The 20,360-nt window shown below is 38.3% G+C and overlaps 1 protein-coding gene across 2 annotated transcripts in view; it reads right to left on the bottom strand.

Moving 5' to 3' along the window:
• Positions 1–9,148: 9,148 nt before the first annotated feature.
• Positions 9,149–20,360, bottom strand: part of RFX7 (regulatory factor X7) — a 130,283-nt gene continuing 119,071 nt past the window's right edge. Inside the window, exons 8-9 of one of the 2 annotated variants that reach the window (XM_008706007.2) lie at positions 18,524–18,819; positions 9,149–17,031 (exon numbers count right to left, since the gene is read on the bottom strand). In XM_008706007.2, coding sequence (XP_008704229.1) covers positions 13,756–17,031; positions 18,524–18,819 — 3,572 coding nt within the window. In that variant the 3' untranslated portion in view covers positions 9,149–13,755. The remainder of the gene's footprint in view (positions 17,032–18,523; positions 18,820–20,360) is intronic. The other variant, XM_040620610.1, reaches the window with a different exon arrangement.

The following is a 20,360-nucleotide window of genomic DNA, read 5'->3' as shown; positions in this document are numbered from 1 at the left end:
CTGGGTCCGTGGTGCACTCTTGTCCTTCAGAGTGTGTCTCCACGTGGCCTCCTATCATTTGGTGGTCGAGCCTAAGGCACTTTTCAGCATGGGGGCTACCTTCCAGAGAGCCTTCCAAGAGGACAAACCCCGTGCAAGAGCTTATCAAGTTTCTTTCCATCATACTGGCTAATGTCCTATTGGCTAAAGTGCGTCATACAATAAGGTCCAGAGTCTATGTGGGACATGACACCATAGGCATGAATACTGAAAGGCATGATTTATTGGGGAGGGGGGGCTCATTGTCTACCACATTCTCCAACTTTTTGTCTTACCTGTTTCTCCCTTGTTCACGATGCTGAACTTATACTGTGTACCTTGCTATATCCTGACACAGAAATCTCTTCCTTGCCTCAGATTTTTTGTTTTGATTTTCTCTACCTGAACCACTTTATCTCTTCAAAACTGCTGGTTTCTTTTATATTCTAGTATCAGCTGATACGTCACACCTCCCCCACCTATGGGCTATCATATTATCTCGTTCCTTTCTTTCTTGCCATCTGAAACGATCTTGAGTTTTCTAAAGTGTTCACTTTTTCCTATCCCTAACAAAATATCAGATCTGGTGTGTGTGTGTGTGTGTCTGGGTGTGTGTGTGGGGAGTCTTGTCTACTTTGTTCACAGCTGTATTCCCACCACTCCAAATAGGGTGAGCACATAGTAAGTACTTAATAAATTTTTCTGAATGTATATAAACACATGGGTGAAAGAATAAATGAAGTGAAAAGATATTTATAAGTAAATATTTTTAGTTTTACAGAAAGTACATCAAAATTTTAAACAGCTGTTGACTACTAAAAACCAGGAGTGATCTAAAAAAGTCTTTTTTGGGAACTGGACTTAATATCCATTATAACTTGCTGAAGTATTTAAAATAAGTGATATGTTTGGAATGTGCTTCAAAATAATCTAGAGAATATGGGGAAATAGGGGTTGGGGTACAGATGAAATGAGATTGATTGTGAATTGACATTTACTTAAGCTGGGTTAAGGGTACACGAAAGTTCATTATACTGTTCTCTTAGCTTATATGTTTGTTTGAACTTTCCATGGTAAAAAGTTTAAAAATTGCATGTAGGTTTTTAAGGGAGTGAAGACCATTAGAAAGATTGCAAAAACTTTTCATAGCTATGAACTAATTTAGTAATATTCCCACTTTTCCTACTTCTTTTAAAGAGAGATTTCTATTCTTATATGATAGAAGGGTTACATTTGTAGACATCATCTAGAAATGTCATTGGCTACGTGGGTTGTTATTTAGATGTTGCACATACCCTGTAATAGATTTCATTTTAAGATATTCCTGGAACTTTTTCATGCAGAACAGATTTCTGTAAAGCAAATCATTTCCCCATTGATTTTTTTCATTCAGTTTTGAAGGAATGCTCTCGTGCCTCCTGTTGATTTCCCCGTCTGCTAATTAGAGTTCAAGGCAGGAGATGGGAAGTGCAGAAGCTCATGCAAGCACTGGCATTTTGCCTTTATCTGCAGCTCAAGGCAGGTATCTGATACAACAAATTTTCCTGTTCTGTACCTGGATCAAGAATAACCAGGGCGAGCAGGAATTTGCTCCAACAGATGCCATCCTCAAGCCGACGGGCACTTTGCCTGGGCCTGATATCAGTCCGGGGACTTGCTCAGCTGTTGGCAGAATTCAATAAATAAGAGACTTTGAATTATTATATATCTTCCATACAAGTCTTAATTTGGGGGAATATAAAAGAAATGTGTCTTTGTCTTTGGTATCAAGGAGCCTGAAGACTTAAAGAGCTCAGGAACAAGTCCATCCTTAAAGCATTATCTGACATTTCCCACACAGAACTAGAAGGAAACCAATATAATGTTGAGGACTGCCGTATCCTGAGCATTCATTCAAGGAAAAAGGACCATGGAGCTGAAATCATCCAGCTGCAGAGCTACTCACAAATGAGCCATGGAATTGATGATGTAGTGGTTTGGACAGAAAACCAGGTGGCTGGTTTCCAGACAGAGCAGGATGTTGCTCTTCTACTCCTAAAGACCCCCAGATTTACTACCAGGCAAATGCATTCAGGAAGACCATTCTGTTGGGCATCTCTGCCTCTGGAATAGAGATAAGGAAACAAACATGAATTTGTTTTAATGGAAGTCTCTTTGCTAGGGTTTGTCCTCACCCACAACTCACACACACCCTTCATACAACGGCTGTCTGATTACAAAGGAGAAAAGGTCAAGACACAGAAATGGAGGGAAGAAATCTGGGGTCAGAGGGGCATATCATGTGATGGTGCTTTTGGCACTAAGTAACAGTGGGCTGTAAGTGTGGGTTGCTTCATCTAGTATCACCTGCCCAGGCAGCTGCACATTCCCAGGGAGGCCCTGAATTTGTAGCGGAAAAAGCACTGGTCCAGAAGAGGCCAGGCAGCCAGAGTATTGGTCTTGACTTACTCATTTCCAAACACTGTTTTCCCTTTCTGAACAAGGAGGGAAACTTCTAATTTCTCTGAGATATCGAGTTCTAAAGGTCCAGGAGTCAATACATATGTGGCAAGATAAAAACTTGCGGACTACTGGAGAGGGTTTGTGGTTAGGGTCTCTGGAGAACCAGGGTTTCCTCTGGGGTGGGTAGCAGATCTTTGAGAAGCAGGAGGAAATAGTTCCTCACTTTGTAATTGTATTCAAAGCCCCACACTGACTTTGGCTTTTTGGGATAAGTTAAATGAAGGTATCTCCCACAGTGCTCAATGAATGTTAGTCTCCAGGTCCCTTCCTATAGGTGAAGCCCACCTTCCCTCTGTAGGACCACCTCACCAGACAAGAAAGAGAAACACTACTGATTTACAAGTGCAAAAATAGGTCTATGTCAAGACTTTTTTAAAAAGGGGCTTATTAAAATTTTTAAAATATATTTGCATAACATAATTTTACAAAGACTATAGACTCCAGTTGTCAAATTAAAAATAAAAATATAAAAATATATTTTGTTATAGTTCAGTTGGATTTTAGGATGTTACCACTTGTAGATTCACACAATAAAACAGTAGCTAAATCAAAGATTCATTTAATGTAAATATTTGGCCTCCTACCAGAAAGACCATAAGGCTATTGTCAAATCAGTTAAATTTCTGTTACAAGCAGTAAGAGTGGCCATCTGCTATGGTTGGCAAAGAAATGAACAATATTTCAAAATGTAAACACATCTCAGTCTTCTTCCCCTACAGATCTCAGAGCAGGCATCTTGACTATAGACAATTTGGATCTAATATTTAGTATTCAATTAAAAGAATATTCAACGTCTTTAAGTAGGCAAGAGTTATTAGATAATAAATGTTCTATTTATTTGCGATTATGAAGGATGACAGTTTCTTACCTTGATACTTTGTGCCTTCTTGAGAAAACTACGTCAATTCAATTCAGCAAACAAAGATGATGCCGCTACGAGTCATTGGGCACTATGCTTGGAGCCATACAATGAAAGGGGCCTTTAAGGAGTCTCCGATTTAGTAGGGAGATATGGATGCACACCTTTGCCCATACAAGGCAGAATACTACCATAGAGGCCTGAGTCCAGTGCCATAGGAGTCTTCTTATTTTATAGGAAGCAGTGGCAAAGCCTTCTTCTCCCTCATTTGGCAGTTGAGGTGGATTTTGAAGGAAAGTATGACTCTTAGTGAAAAAAAAATACAGAGAACAGTCTGCGCAAGATTTAGAGGCTTAGGAGTATATGCTTTACTCAGGAAACAGCAAGTGGTTCTGTTTGGCGAGATACATTTTGTAAGATGGAGCTCAAAAAAGTTGTGTGGGAACAGCAGTGAGCATCTATTATGTTTTTTGCCTGCCTAGACTCCCTTCTTCTGGAAACTGCACCCTGACTTTCCTTTAGAGAAACTACGTCTGCCCTCTTTTCAGCTCATGCAACTTGAAGAAGGCAAATTTCCTTATATTGTCAATTTTAAACATATTACTTGAAAAAAATTTAAACTGCAAAACACAACACAGATACGGAAAACCACATAAAATAAATTAACACTTTAATAAATTATTGTAAGCAAGCACCCTTGTAACCACCACCTGGATGAGGAAACAGAACTTTGGCAGTCACCTCAGAAACTGTTTGTGTCCACTTACTGTGATTTTTATGGTAATCATTTCCTTGCTTTTCTTTATATTTTATCACCTAAATGTGCATCCCTAAAGACTATACTTTAGTTTCATCTGTTTGTTATTTAATATGAACTTTCATATGACTTTTTTAAAAAGTCTCTTTAAATCTACAAGTTCTCCTTCCATTTTTTTTTTCCTGTAGAATTCATTTGTTAAAGAAACTTGACAGTTTTGTAGTTTCCTAGACTCTGGCTTTTACTGATTGTATCCCCATGATACAGTGTTTCATGATCTATGTACTTCCTGTAAATTGGTAGTTGGACATAGAAACTTGATTAGATTTCAGTTTAATTTTTGGAGGCAAGACTACTTCATGTGGGTTGTGTTCTTCTGTTTGCCTTTCTTTTTGTGATGTTAGTAGCCAGACGTTGATGCCTACTGTTTAGATCGTTTCAGTTCATTGGGGATTGCAAAATGATGCTATTTCAATTTTATCACTCCTTCCTCATTTTGTTAGCTAGACTATTTCTCTATAGAGGAACTCCCTCTCATCTATTATTTGGTTATCCATTGGTACAACTCACATAGAAAAAGCAGAATAAATATTTGATTCTTTCCCTTTACCCAACTTTAAAAATAGTGATTAGTTGACTAGTATCTTTAAAAGGAGATCAATTAACTTTTTAGGATCATTAAAACTCACAGATTGAAACATATTTTAAATGTTTCGATCCACTGAAATTAGTATCCTTATTGAACAGTTATCTCATCTTTGGCCAGTGGCAGCTTCTTCAGGTTGGCTCCTCAGTCCATAGACATGGCCTCAGTAGTCTTTGATACTTTCCTTGCTATTGTATGGCAAGGTATTCCATGAGTTCATTCTGATACTTCCAATTCACAGTCAGGTCTATATTGTTATTACTTAACATCTCAGGGACCAGAAAACAATAGAATAAGACTTTCACAGTTATTGTTTACATTGTCTTGCATTATACACAACCGTCTCAGCAAAATCACCCATTCCACCACCACCAAGATTATTTCAAAAGTTAAAAAGTTGTTTGCATATACCCCTCCTTTTTCTTGGAAACTAACTTGATGTTGAGGAGAGGATGAAGGAAAGGGCACATGAGGTTTCAGCTGGGTGACTGCAATGATGATAACACTGTTAACAGATAATAGGAAGACGTGAAGGTTGGGAGAAGAGAGAGTGAATTTCAAATCGGAAGCATGTAAATTTTGAGATTAGAAGTCAAATCTGAGAGAGGTCAAATCTGAAAATTTAGATTTAGAAGCCATCGGGTAGAGCTGTAGAAGTGTTTGAAATGACCAAGGAGACAGAATAGAATAAAAAGAGAAAAGCCAATCATAGAACATCAAAGGATTTCTATATTAAATAATAGGCAGTGAAAGCTGATCCCTGGAAGAAACCAAGAATGAAGGGTTTGGGGAGGAAGTGAATCAGAATACAAAATCATAGAAACAAAAGAAAAGTGGCACTGGGTTTACCAGTAATTTTCGAGACAGCCATTTCAGAACTCTTCTGAGGGTGAGGTAAGATTATGAAAAACTAAGTGACGACATCATAGTGAATTAGAGGTGGTCTTGTGTAGGATATTTAAACTGTGTGTATTTCAAACATGTGAAAATCCAAATACAAGGTCTCATGATTTAAATAATCTATGTAGGTACCAAACAAATGTGCTCAGATGAAAACAGGATGGCCTAAATTTTATTAAGTTATTTCTTATTTATGGCCATATACTCAAAGTTCAGCCCTTTGTCTGAATATACATTCTTATTTTATCTCCTGATGGATGTGGGTTTGGGGCTTCAAGTAAAACATGACACTTATATGGTAAAAAGAAAAAGAATTTTTTCCACTCCTAGGTAAATGTCTGCCCTCTTATGTAGGCATTTATAACAATCATAATATCTTATTTGTAGGGTTTACAATGTGTTGTCATATCCTACTGAACTTCATAAAAGATTCTGGGAAGTAACCAGTACAGTGATCATTATTCTTAATTAAGAACAGAAAGGGGGAAAAGAATGAGAGAACCAGGTCTAGATCTCAGATGTTCTTGACTCCTAGTCTATAAGCATATGCTAAGAGTTAAGTGTAGGAAATGCTTATTCTAGGTATTTTAAGCAGAAAAATATTTAATGCAGGGAATTAGGTGCTTATACATAATTGTTAGGCTGTGCCTCAAGAAATCACTCCCAGAACAACCATCGAGAGAATGAGTTCATACCTGGAATCACTTCAGAGACCAGGAAGCCACTGATACTGCTGCTGCCACCATCGCTGTCACCGCTCGACTGCATCTTGACATTCACAGAACTGTGACTTGGCAATGGGATGTGGACCCTTGATATATAAGAATCTCAAGAATGAACTCAAGAACACTGCTGCTGAGAAACTTTGTCACTGTGAGCTTGTTTGCAAAGAGACACTGAAAGCAAGTAGGAAGACAACTTCTGCCTCATTTTCATCCTCTAGATCTTTCAAGAATACACCTGATAGATGGAATGTAATTCATATCTAGAACCTAAGCTGTGAAGAAGTCAAGGCAATGTAGTTTTTGGCTTCCCAGGATCTGCTTATCAGGAAGAGGCTGGAACAGAAATTGAGCAAGCCAGGCCACAATATTTGCCATAGAAAACTTTGTCTTCATTCAAGATACTGGCAAAAATAATAAACAGTCCAGAACCATGTGGGCCACCACTAGAAAATGCTCTCCAGATGGCTATCATAACTCATATTCAAATAACTTGCCCAGGTTATAAATGGCAGAGCTGAGACTTAAAACCAGGTCTGAAACAAATGACCGGAATGTTGTCATGTCTTTTACTTGGATTCAGTAATTCTCTTCAGTTATTTAATCAGTCTGTAATCCACCTAATTTTGTCTTTTATCTCTTTTCTATTTTTTTTTGAACAGCTATGAAACAGTATTCAAGTGCTGTGCTAAAATCAGGGTATTCCTTCTTGAAAGCCTCTCATAACTTACCAATTCCAATGAAAAAGAGATGCAGTTTGCCATTCTTGAGGGGAATCCATGATGGTTCAGTGACCCTCAAACTATCTAACATTTCCCACTGCTGCTGAAAACCTGTTATAATTTGGATTTGTGTTGTGACAGAACAGTCAAAATAACTGACTTAAACCAGTAAGAAATTTCTCTTATGGGCCGCCTGGGTGGCTTAGTAGGTTAAGCACCTGCCTTCAGCTCAGGTCATGATCCCAGGGTCCTGGGATTGAGCCCCACATCAGGCTCCAACCCACATCTGGCTCCCTGCTCAGCAGGGAGTCTGCTTCTCTCTCTGCCCCTCCCCCTGCTTGTGTTCTCTCTCTCTCTCAAATAAATAAATGAAATCTTAAAAAAAAAAAAAAGAAAGAAATTTCTCTCATGTAAAACACATTCAGAGGCAAGCAGTCAGGACTAGCAGGCAGTTTCCCTCACTGTCATCAGGGCCTTGGGCTCCTTCTATACTGTTACTCCATCATCCCCAGTGTGTGACTTTACCTCAAAGACCAAGGGAGCTAACTAGAGTTCTAGTCATCACAGGTGCATTCCAGGCAGCAGGGAGGGAGGAGGGCAAGTACACTTCAAAGAAACTTGCACACAAGTCTTTTGATGACACCCTTTAGGTTGAGCACTTTTAAGTGGCTCCACTTAACTACAAGGGAAGCTGGTAAATGTAGTCTTGGAGAATGCTATTAGTGGCAAACAGCAGTCTCTGCTATAGTGACCTCATTGCATCCTGCAAGCCTGTTCATTTGCATCTTCATTATATTGTAAAATCTCAAAATGTCTTCCTTAGCAACTGGCACAGAGACTGACATATTTTAGGTGCTTTATCATTTATTGAACAAACAGCCTAGTTTTTATTTCCTGAGATGTTAAAAAGTGGTTTAAAAATAAATGATCGGTATACCTCCAAGAAACGTACTTGCAAAGTTGTGTGTAAAACCCAATTTTGTATGTAAATCTTATTTTCTCCCTTGACTTCCAATACATTAGGGCATGTATTTCCGTGGTGGGAAGGGAGGAAAAGGAACTAAATAACTTAGGGGAAAATACAGGTAAAATCCCAAAGCAACAAAAGTGAAAAGGAAGTGCAAGAGATAGAAGGATTGGCGGTTTAAGAGAAATACAGGTAAAATCCCAAAGCAACAAAAGTGAAAAGGAAGTGCAAGAGATAGAAGGATTGGCGGTTTAAGAGAAATACAGGTAAAATCCCAAAGCAACAAAAGTGAAAAGGAAGTGCAAGAGATAGAAGGATTGGCGGTTTAAGAGAAATAAAATCCCCACAAAATCAAACCTAATTGTAAATTTTAAAGCAGAAGAAAAATTTCAAAAAAGCCATCAAATCAAATTACTACAGTAGGTAGTTTGAACAAATATCTTAATTATAGCATAATGGTTAATAACTAGGCTTTGGAATCAAGTTATAATCCTGGCTCTTCCTGTTATTAGTTGTTATCCCTACCAGTTAATCCCCAAGCTAGAATTTTCTCACTTGAAAAATGACATTCTTTCAGAATTATCCCAATGAGGAAATGAGAATATGTGCAAAATACTTAATAGAAGGTCTAGTGTAAGGAAATATTCTAAATATTCTATATATAGTAGTAATACCATTTTCATGACACATTCTGTTCGTAAAATTATTTTCCCTTCTCCCCAAAGTTAAGATAGAAATAAAATCTATCTTAAAAATTGTAGTCCTTTTGCTTTTTTCCCTTTCTATCCTTGGACACAGACTATAGCTCCAGGGCTGGTCATATACATACTTATAAAAATCTCAGATTATATAATATTGATACACGATCCCATTCTATTTAAAAATTCATTTATAGCAATGGACATCAAAATCAATCTCTGCTTCATATATTTAACAAAATAAAAATTTTGGTCTTCTTTCATGGTAATAGGTGCTTAAGCAATTTGCATTTATGATACTCAGTAACACCTGATTCTTTGTCAGAGAAGGAAGGCAGGATATCAGTTAAGAGTTTACACCAGTTAACAGCTATTTCTAAATGTAGTCTTTACTATGAACTTTCTTTTGTCTTGTTCTTACCTCCTCAGAGTGTGAGTTCTCACCTCTTTTCTTCTGATCTTTTGTCTTGTTCTTACCTCCTCAGAGTGTGAGTTCTCACCTCTTTTCTTCTGATTGCATATTGTATTGGGACATAAATATTTATGTAAAGCATATACATGTACTTTGGGAAGTACATGTAATTAGTTCTTTACAAGACTGTGAGCCCCCTGAAGGTGGGAACTAGGTCTTGAGGTTACAGAACTCATTTTAGGTGGATGACCACAGATGGGCCCTTCCTCTAGCTATAAAGGATGAATCAAAAATCTAAACTGATTGGCTTTCATATGGACCTTTGATCTTGTTTGTCCAAAGAGACTAAAGAGGGGCTGGAGGGTGAGGAGGGAGTGTCTAATGGGAGATTCTGGTAAGGATTTTTTCTCTTTGATAAAGGGCTGGGAGCTGCCCTTACCACCATGTTTGGGATGTATGAAGATAAAAAACTTGGAGCTGTGATGGGCATCTTGTGATCACGACGCAATAGACACAGAAAAGCAAAGCTGAAGATGATGCAACGGAAACGAGAGGAAGAGTCCTTGATAACACTGAGCCACTGAATGAAACCCTGACCTCCTGTCTTCAAAATTAAGCTAAAAGTAAATATCCTAATGGTTTAAGCCAGTGTTAGGTTTTCTGTAATGTGCAGCCCAAAGAACTTCAGATGCTACATAGTATTTTCCCCCCAGATTTTATTACTGGTTCACTGTATCCACTAGCTCTTGTTTGCCTGCTCTTGATTATTAAAAACATTTTTTTTTTGTCATTGAGAATCCTAACATCACTATTTTGAAATTAACATCCAGGGAGTTCATTACTTTTATCTTGAGTGCTGATTGTCTTTCTTAGGATAAGTTTCGTTTTCTTCAAGTACTTTAGAACTTTGATTTGTAGGCTCATTTTGTGTGGGAGTCTTCCTGCTTCTTATCTCTCCCCTTCTCAATCGCTGCTCTCTGCTTTCCTTTGTAATTGCTTTCCCCACCTGTCCACTAGTCAGGGCTGCAGTCCTGTGGGTGACAGTGGGGCTGTCACAGTTCTACACGGATCTGTATACACAGATGAGGAGACCGTTTGGCTCAGGAGTGAGGAAACTCCGTCTCACACCCTGGTGTCATTACTCTGTAGGAGTTGAAATTTCTGATTCCATACCTCCAGCACAGGTTCTGGCTCACGAGTTCAGTGCATTTTGTATTTCTGGTTCACCAAAATGCCTACGTTGCTCTGGGACACAGTTGTGCTTTAGAATCTTCTCTACTTCTTCCTGTCATTTTTCTATCCAAAGCTTCAAAACACATACATATCCAGGTACTCCACAGACTAGAACTTGAAAGCCAACATTATGTGAGTATGCGAAAGCCAAGATTTTTTCTGGACAACATAAAGCTCCATGCTGTGTTCCACTCATCGGTAATACATCCTACGAGAACAGCAGAGTTCTGATGAATAAAATAAGATCTGTGTGTCCTTCTGGATTAACAGGAGAGAGCAGATTAGCAGCACTGTTCCGCCTTGTGCTGATTTTTATCCATTTCTATGAAGTTCATGAGATCTAAGGAAGAATGGCATCAGGTCTGTTTGAAAATGGCACACTGCCTATATAAGATAAATCCCACAAATCACCTTAAGACCCAGTCAGTTTAATATAAAATGTTTTTAATTGTTTTTGAAAACATTTAAAAAACAATTTTTGAGCACTTTCAATAAAAAAAGAGAACTGAAATGCTACTGCAATATTCAACTACCGTAGTTTCAGCAGGTACAACAGACAACAAAACACTGGGGAAATCTGACTTTTTGCACTAAATGAAAACATGAAACAGGGCTTGTTTTTTGTCATTTATGGTGTAGTAAAGCACATTATAGTACAAGACTATTATATGAACCTCAGATGCACTGCACGAAAAAAAAAAAACACAAAACTTTCCTTCTTTTCAGTTCAAAAGTCAGTGCTTATTGCAATTATATGCAAAATTATTTACTTCATGAAGTCTTATCATGATAAACAGTATGAAAAATGTTTTAAACATGAAAACAATGAAAATAATTTGAGAAAAGAACATATTCAACAATAAGCAGAATTAGTAAACATAAAAAAGTAAATAACTTGTGAATAACTATGCTTGCCTGGTTAACACTGAACCAGTTTTAATACAGCCAAGAAAAAAAAAAGTGGTTACAGGAATACCTAGTACTGTACAAGATAAGTCAATAACACTCATGCACATTTTGTGATCATGTATTAACATGGTGAGGCAAACTAAACTTAATTCTTCCTGCTGTAATATTCTCATGTAAGAGAATAAGAAATAGAAATATCTCATTGAGATCAATGCACATTGCTACATAAGACAATTTTATCTGTCACTTTGATGACATTTTGTCTTTTCATAATGAAACACATTTAAAAAGTTTAATCTGTGGACTGTATTGGTTGCATTTATCCTAAGAGATGTGCCTACCACAGGTTCAACAAATTTAGTGCAATATATGAACCCCAGAAAGTTTGCTGGACGAATTCAACCAAATTTAAAGTGTTTGCTGCAATACTGTACAGAGGGTTAAAAATCCTCCAGTCTTTATATTTTTATAAAAAAAGATTTCCATTATTTTTATATTAGTAGGAAGCTAATAATGTAAACAAGGGATTAGAATGGCCTCAAAATCTCCTTTTCAGAGTATCTCATATAGAAAGGCTCCCATCATTTGTTAACAGAAATCACACAGTTTCCTTTGGGTATTGCATACTTTGGTGTGCAGTAGTGCTGTGTCTCAATGTACAGTGAAGAAACAACTAGCATCAGGAAAAAATATCTAACAGATCATTAAATCAAAATAACAGCAAACACACACAAATGCCAATAACTAAGACATACCAATATCTAAACCTCTGAGCCAACCCTAGCACCGTTTATTTATCAAAATATAAGTTTAATACCCTACCTTGCAAATTTATTGAACAATGAAACCTTATTAAATTAAACCCTTCATCACATTTGTTAGATATTCATTGATTGTAGTCTTCTGACTGGCTTACTGATTAAGGTAAAGGAAAGCTTAGCTAGCTAAGTTCAAGGTAGCACGGCAATGGTTTAATGTCAGCTTTAAAAACTTCATGGCAATTTTTAAATCTATTTGAGAGTAATCCTCAACTCACTCAAATGGAGCTGTCAACTAGTGAGCAGATTTGTATCAACAAGAAATTCATAAATAATTATTCATAAAACAAAACGGGAGCCATACAGAGAAACATTTTAAAACACATCCTGAGTGCTTCTTTTGCAAATGTGGTTATCACAATAAATAAATTAAGCATGTAATAAAATGCTCCTCTTCTTCAAGTACTATTGATATCCCCTTTGTTTTATCAGCAACATAAAGATTCGTGGCTTCAGACCTCCGGTGGTGAAATGCTTGTTTTTTTTTATGTTATCTCCCTCTGGTTTACTTGTTTTTCAAAGGGATCCCATGATCAACTTGTATTACTATATTCAGCAGTGAAGGAGTCAGTCACTAAATTGAGAACTTAGGAATATTATAATTAAAAACTTCAAACAAAATCTTAAATAGAATTTTAATATATGCATGTAGCCGTTGTGATGAAACTAAGGAAATGCTTTTATTTTCCTTCTACATTCCCCTATCTCAACTACCAAATAATAAAACATAAAGTATTTTTCTAACACGCTGGTATTTATTCTATGAAATTGCAATATCTGGAGTTATTTGCTTGTGTGTGTGTGTCTGTGCGTGCACGCATACGTACATGCATGTCTCTGTGTGTGTGCTGGCTCCATATTAAAAATTAAATTTTAAAATAAGACTAATGCAAGGTCACAAATATAAATGGCTACTAGTTCTTTCTTTAAAAAATTTTAGTGCAGCTTTTGCTTTCCTTAAATTAATATTTAATTTTCCACTATTTTCTCCTATTTAAGCCCTTCAAAATGCAGGTGCAAATGGTACTGAAGTCCCAGAAAGTCCTACAGAGATTTTTTCATTCTACAGTAGCTCTATGCTTCAAGCCTAAATACCGATAATAACCTGAATATTATCCCTGTTTCAAGGAAGACCTTCTTGTCTACAGTTTACCTTAGCTATGATTTCATGTCTAAAAGATAATGCCAACAACAACAAAAAATAGCCTATACCTAAAATCAATGGTTTCCTCTACATTCTGTGCAGATCAACTGATGAATTAAAATGAACTTACACAAAATAAAGATCTAGACTGCTCTTGTAAAAGCTGGTTAGTCAATTGTTTACTAGCAAACAAAGTGATTAAATGGGGGAACATTACAAAGTTTAAAACCTAATACTTGCTCTTCTACAGCCTACTGTCTTCAGAAACTTGTTAAGAACTGAGGCGAGTCTAACCATTTCCTACTGAAGAAGAAACCACTTCTGCAGCAAACTCTTTTAAAATGTCACAATTAATAGTAAGTGTTTCTGCTGCGGGAGGCACTTCCATTAAGACAAATACAATACATATGTCTTTAGATACAGTGTGCTACATATTATAAAACACTATTTAACCCAACATTTCAACAGTAGGATGGTCCTTGCTTTCTATCCACTCAAAACCTGATGAAGTCATAGAGCTCATGGATTCACTGCAAATTTGTTGAAATAACGGGTCATTCTTTAATTCTTCCAGTGTAGCTTCATCATCTTGTCCCTGCTGACGACCTGGATCAAACAGTAGGTTTGGGTCTAAAGTGTTCAAATCGTTGATGCTGCCTGAGAGCTCAGAAGACAACCTGATATCACTAGAAAAATCAGACGCAGTATTAGTGAGATCAGGTGCTACCTGACCTACCAGCTGCTGGTTGGTTTGCAAGCTGTCTCCACTCAACAGGTCTTTAACAGTGCTATTGAAATCTAATTGCTGCTCTCCGATTTCTGATTGTGCTTGATTATCTCCAGGAGAAAAACTGATCTGATCGGTGCTATTACTTTTAGTGAGGTAAGATGGTGTTTGGAATTCATAAACAGAAGTGCTGGAATCGATCATATTCTGCGGATTGGCACTAGGAAAAACAGTGGAAGTTTCCAAAATCTGAGTGAGATTCATCCGGGCTGTGTAATTGGAGGGCAGGTTGTTCATGCCCAAACCTCTCACTGCATCATCATTGTCAGAATCAAGTTTACTCAACAAAACATTGGTTATTTTTTTACTGTTTGTTTGCTTCTGAAGAGCATTCGGGAAGGCTGTCTGCATCATGACTGTCAATGGAACTGACTGGCTTCTTTGAGCTATGTTGTTGGCACATGCATCTGTGTGAACATTTGTGAAAACGTGAACTTCTGGGGTTACTGGACTTCCAAAGGGGGTCACATTAGATCGGGGGATATTAGATACTGGATACAGGGTGCTTCCACTAAGGTTACGTTGGCGATGAACAGCAGGGCTCACACTCCGGCATCTGAAGTTGCTGCTGGCAGATGAATTAGTTCCTTTATTATCAAGAGGGGCAGGGACTGCAAAACCCTCCTGTTTGTTGGTGTTATTTACAGTGGCACCTTGATGCTGCACAGGAGAGACAGGAGTCAAACGACCGAAATGAGTGTCATGATGTCTGGATTGAGACTGGTAAGACTGTCCAGGCACAGCAAAAGCATGAGGTTTCCTGAAACGGTCTTCCACTAGTTCCTGATAGCTTGGGAGAATGCCATGGCCAGAAACTGATGAATTACTAACCCCACTATACCCATTATTCATCCATTCAAGCTTGGTTTTGTCAGGGTGTGTGGCCATGGGTCTTTGCATCGGTTTCACAGGACTACTTGAGATAATGCTGGCATCATGATACGCCATACTGGAGCTTATTGGGGTAAATGCAAATGGATTCCTGCATTCAACAGGGCTGGGAGGGACACTACTGCTGCAGTTAGAATGTGGAGTACCAATGGGTGTGTGTCGGCTACTTCCTAAAGCACTATCCACAGGTGTGGTCTGGGCTAGCCTGGAGCAAGGGCTCTCCCGTGACAGACTCTGAGACCCAGCAATCATTTCTGATGTTGGGGTTGGGGTTGGGGTTGGGGTTGGGGTTGGGGTAGGAGTGGGTGTAGGTGTGTGGATCGGAGTGCCATTGCTATGGATTGGATGATAGAAGTGGGTACTGGAGGCATGAGATGACATTGGAGCTCCTGGAGTTACTGACTGACTCTGAAGGGTCATTCCCAAACAGTTACCGTAAGAATGAGAGTTGTTCATTGATATCTGCTGCTCCATAAGCACCAGCTCTTCCACAATACTATCCTGTGTCAGCTCATCATCAAAAGGAAAGTAGCTTTCATTTGTTTGGGAAACAGAAGGCTCAAACTCTTTCAGTTCAGACTGTAGAGGTAACTGATCTGAAGACTGTGCTTGTATTTGATTCAAAGAAGATTCTTGTATCTGGCTATGCAGCTGCTGGGTATATGTGTCCTGTGGCATTCCTTCTAATTCCCAAACAGACTTCTCTAAGTCATTGATATCAGAGTGCTCAGGAATTGTCATAACACTGATATCTTGCTGTTGTTCACAGCCGGCAGATATAAACTCAGAATCCTTACTGACCTGCTGCCATTCATTTGAACTAAAGCTGCCTTCTGGTTTTGAATCACTGTCCAAAAGAAAGACATTCCCTTCAAGTTTTACTTTTATATCTGGAGATGATGATGGTGTTTGCTGTTCTGAAGCTGAATCACTGGCAATGAGAGCAGAAGAATTCAAGGGTCGATTTGCCGCTATGTGCGAATTGACATTTATTGATACCTTGCCAGGAATCTGAGCACCGGCTGATGAACTTTCTATTTTCCCTGAATGTGGAACCTTTTGGTCCTTCTCAACACTGCCTGGTTTCTGACCTTCTATGATAACTGCAGAAAGCTGTTCCACAATTGGTTTCTTTATGGGAGGCACCTGGGACTCTTGCAATGCAGAAGACAGTCGCTTTCTTGGACTTTTAGTGCATAATTTAGGGTCTTTATTTATTGAGTCACCATTAGCTGGTGAACTGGTGCTGGTGAAAGTTAAGTTCTGAGTGGCAACTGAGAGGGTGACAGTGCTTGGATTATTGCCTGTTGAAGTGCCTGGCTGAGTTTCATTACAGCGACTTTTACATTTGGTCCTCTGGTCACAGACCTTAGTTGCTTTTACTTCAATGACACCTTCATTTGAAGGTTTTTGCACTATTCCATCTGTATTACTTTTCTGCCCCAAAAGGGCACTAGGTGTTGTTTTGGGAGCTTTAGTCCCATCAGAGTTCTCTTGGCACTGTACAGGATGCTCATCTGATGATGTTTCCGGTTCCATTTTGACTTCTACAGCAGATGCTCCCCCGGTGCTGCTGGTCCTGGATCCAGGAGACTGAAGCGAAACAACAGAACCATTCTTGATCTGTGGAATGGTCCTTGACTCTTCTGTTGTTCCTGTAGCACTGTTTACTGAGGCAGAATGTTTAAGAGGGGCACTACTGTTGCTGGGCGTGAGGGATATTGCTGTCATTTTCACCACATTTAGAGAACTCATGTGTGAAGTGGGTACAACAGCAGTTTTGATGGGACTGCTAGTAAAGAGGACAGTAGTTGGGGAGCGAATGGTGAGTGCACTGGTGTTGGCTGGTTTAGGTAAGATCTGAGGGTAGCGGTGCCGGGCAGAACGATCCCCACCAGGACTGGCTGGAACGTTCTGAGGAGTCTTTGGTGCCTGTTTCACAGACTGCATGTGCTGAGTGACCACCTGTACATTGAGGGGAAGAACTTTGCCGTCAGAAGAACTCATTGGACTTGGTGAAGTTACCAACTGCCTGGTCCTCTGGACCTGTTTAAAAGGTAGAAAACAAAAAAGTCAGATTTAACAAGTCTGCGATAGAAACAGTAATTCACATATTTGTATAGTATTAAGCCATTTTATAAATGTAATGCTAAAAAGAAAAAAAAGTTCCTCTGTTAGACAAGAGTTCTTTTCTTTCTATCTATCTATCTATCTATCTATCTATCTATCTATCTATCTATCTAGATATTTACAGATATATGTTAGACCAGGTTCTATACAATCAGACACAAATATTACAAAAATTGCAATGCAGCGCAATATAGTCATAAAATATTAAGTTACAAAATATTAAATATAAAAACATTAAGATATTTTCAATAACAAGACTAAAAACTCACATTTGTGATGAATATTTGCCAAAGTAATCATTTTTAAGAAGGTTATAGGAAGAGAAGATAAAATCTTGAAAAACCATGCAACTATAAAGGTATCTACCTCTGGGCCAAGAAAGTGACTCGCTCATTGGGGGACTGTCATAATGTCATTGGACATTAGTAATTAAAAACCACTGTGGATACAGTCTCAGATAAAACTACTGTCTCCCCAAGTTTGTTCTACAGTGAATAGCATATGAGTGTGGTTACCAGGTAGATCATGTTTTAATGACATGATGATAATGATAAGAAAAACAAAGATAAAAGATCTCCTTAATGATATCATCAACAATAACATAAAATACCACTTTGTTTCAGAATGATGCCCTCCCATTTTAAAAGCCCCTTCATCATAACCTCAGTTGTGTGAGATAGGAAAGGAGACTATAACCTCTGTTTGTTAATAAGGAAACAGATTCAGAACAGCTGAGAGACTTGTCCAAGGTCCTATGTCCAGCAAGCCACAGCAATAGGTCTATATTAAGGTGCTATCAATATGCTTTACCACTCTGCTCCGTCTGAATGTTAAAAAGAAGAAAAGTTTAAACCAAAAAAAGTTTGCACTTGATCATCCTGGCTTAGCTCGGGCTGAAACAATTCTGAAAATGACTCCTCTCTTACATAAAGCTCTGACTGGTTGTGTGTGCGTACTGTGCACGTCTTAAATCTCTGTATTTTCACTTGTGTTCACTCTACAGCTTGCTTTGTCAAAATCAACATCGTATATTGTGAATAATAAACAACCGACAGGGCGCCTGGGTGGCTCCGTCAGTTAGGTGTCGGACTCTTGATCTCGGCTCACGTCATGATCTCAGGGTTGTGGGATCGAGCCCCAGATCAGGCTCCATGCTGAGGAGGAAGTCTGCTTGAGATTCTCTCTCTCTCCATCTGCCCCTCCCCCTGTCCATGCTCTCTCTCTCAAACAAATAAGTAAAATCTTTAAAAGACAACTGACTGAAGCTGAATCTATCTGTGCTCACAAAATGAATCTGTAACTGAATCTATACCTATTCTTGCCTCCTTCTCATGTGTCGCTTTTAACTAAACAAATGATCTCCCACCATCCCAGTGAGGTCTAACGCTTATTTATTTAATGGTATTACCGGAATGGGACTAGGGACAGCTGCCACAACGATACCAATAGGCTGAGGAGACAGGATTGCTGGATTTCCATTAGAAAGATTAGTCACTCCATTGGTTGTAGCGCCTTCTGGTTTTTTGCCTGAGGATTCTCCTGGCAAAGGGGACTGCAGTTTCTGTTCTTGCTGCTTCTTCTGAATTTTCCGTTGCAATTGCTGTTTAGCATCAATAGGAGAAGGCAAAGTCTTCACTTGAGGCTGAAAAGAATTACTCTCAGCTGTAGGTATAAAAGCAGACGCCTGGGTAATTCCTTTAATTCCTGAAAATAAACAGAAAAGGAAACTAAAATACTCTGTTTCATAGAAGGCAGTCACAACTCAATTTCTTTGACTATGTAGCCACCTACTGGACAAAGCAACCAAAACCCAGCAAATTTTAACTCACAATCTCTTTATAAAGCCTAAGTGTTAGACTTTCAGTTTAAAAACATTTGTCAATATGGTTTTAATTGACATCTTAATATCTGGTTCAACTCAGGTGACCATTTCAGTTAAATCAGCAATAACAGATGGAGATTTTGAAAAGAGAAGTAGCTATGTTATAAACATGCAGAAATTAAGATAAATAAATACCAAGGGAGCATGTTTCACATCTTATCAAATGTCAGAAATTTCCTTCCCCAATTCTCTAATTAGAAATGCATGCATTTTCATGATTTAAATATTCAGCTCACCAGGGGCGTTCAATAAATATTTGCTGAAATCATTCATATTTAGAAAAAATGTGTATAGGGAAAACAAGCGTTTAATTCTACCAGAAATTCACAAAAAAGAGGTATTATTTTAACTGCTACTATACAATTATTACAGTAATGACACAGGAGTAATAAAGCAGAGCTTCTGCATAAAACTGAGGTTAAGGTATTTTGAAACAGTGTCACTGAGAAAACTTTTTAAAGCAGTAATAAGAGAAACACTGAGAAAAAAGGAATGATAAATTAAGCAAGAGGTAGATTTTAAGTTAAGAACAATTGATGATATAATACAATCAATTTTTAAAACAGCTCATTTCACATTTAGGATATAGCATTATGATCATTACAGAGGAAGCTGTGGCTGGCAAAAACAGTGGAGAGGAAAGGGGAGGACCACACCATCCTCCTGGTACACCCTTTCCCCGGCCCAATTTCTGCTTTTCATCAACAACTTGCGGAGGGGGGACAGGAAGGAGAGACACTCACTCCTCAATAATCCCTCATCTTTTGACCCCCTTTTGATCACCTAAGTACCATTTTCTCTCTTCAAATCCAGCTCAAACTGTACTGCTCCCTCCTGGCCCCCAGCCTGGGCTCTGGCTTCTCAGCACCTGCACCCGAAAGCCTCTGCCAATGGCTCAAAGCTCAGCTGTCTCTCTCTTGCCAGGATTTCTGGACAGGAATGATTTCCAAGCAGCTGACTTACAAAAGGACATTTGTAACACAACCTGTTCTTAATATGGAGACTATATTTATAAAAAACCAAATTCACCTTCAAAGGATGAAGATTAATCACCAAAGGTATTAAAAAAAATACGGCAGTGGTTTGAGAACAAAATTTTAAGAGTCTAAAAATGTTTTGAGTAATGATATAATTGATAAATTACTTAACACTTTCACAAAGTGAAATGTTTATATATGAAATTTTTAGTATTTTTGTTTAAAAAACACACCTCTCTTTACACTTATGCTTTAAAAATTCATTCATCCCATCATTCACCACTTCTTTCAGTCAGACTTTGTGAGCCATGTGGAAAATAAGATGGAGATGTTTCTTTTCCCATGATACCTCCTAAGTCCTCAGCTTGTTCAAGTACTAATCTGGG

This window comes from Ursus maritimus, unplaced genomic scaffold, assembly GCF_017311325.1.
Source record: "Ursus maritimus isolate PB19 unplaced genomic scaffold, ASM1731132v1 scaffold_35, whole genome shotgun sequence".
Classification (NCBI taxonomy): domain Eukaryota; kingdom Metazoa; phylum Chordata; class Mammalia; order Carnivora; family Ursidae; genus Ursus; species Ursus maritimus.
This window is presented reverse-complemented; position numbering and strand designations above follow the sequence as displayed.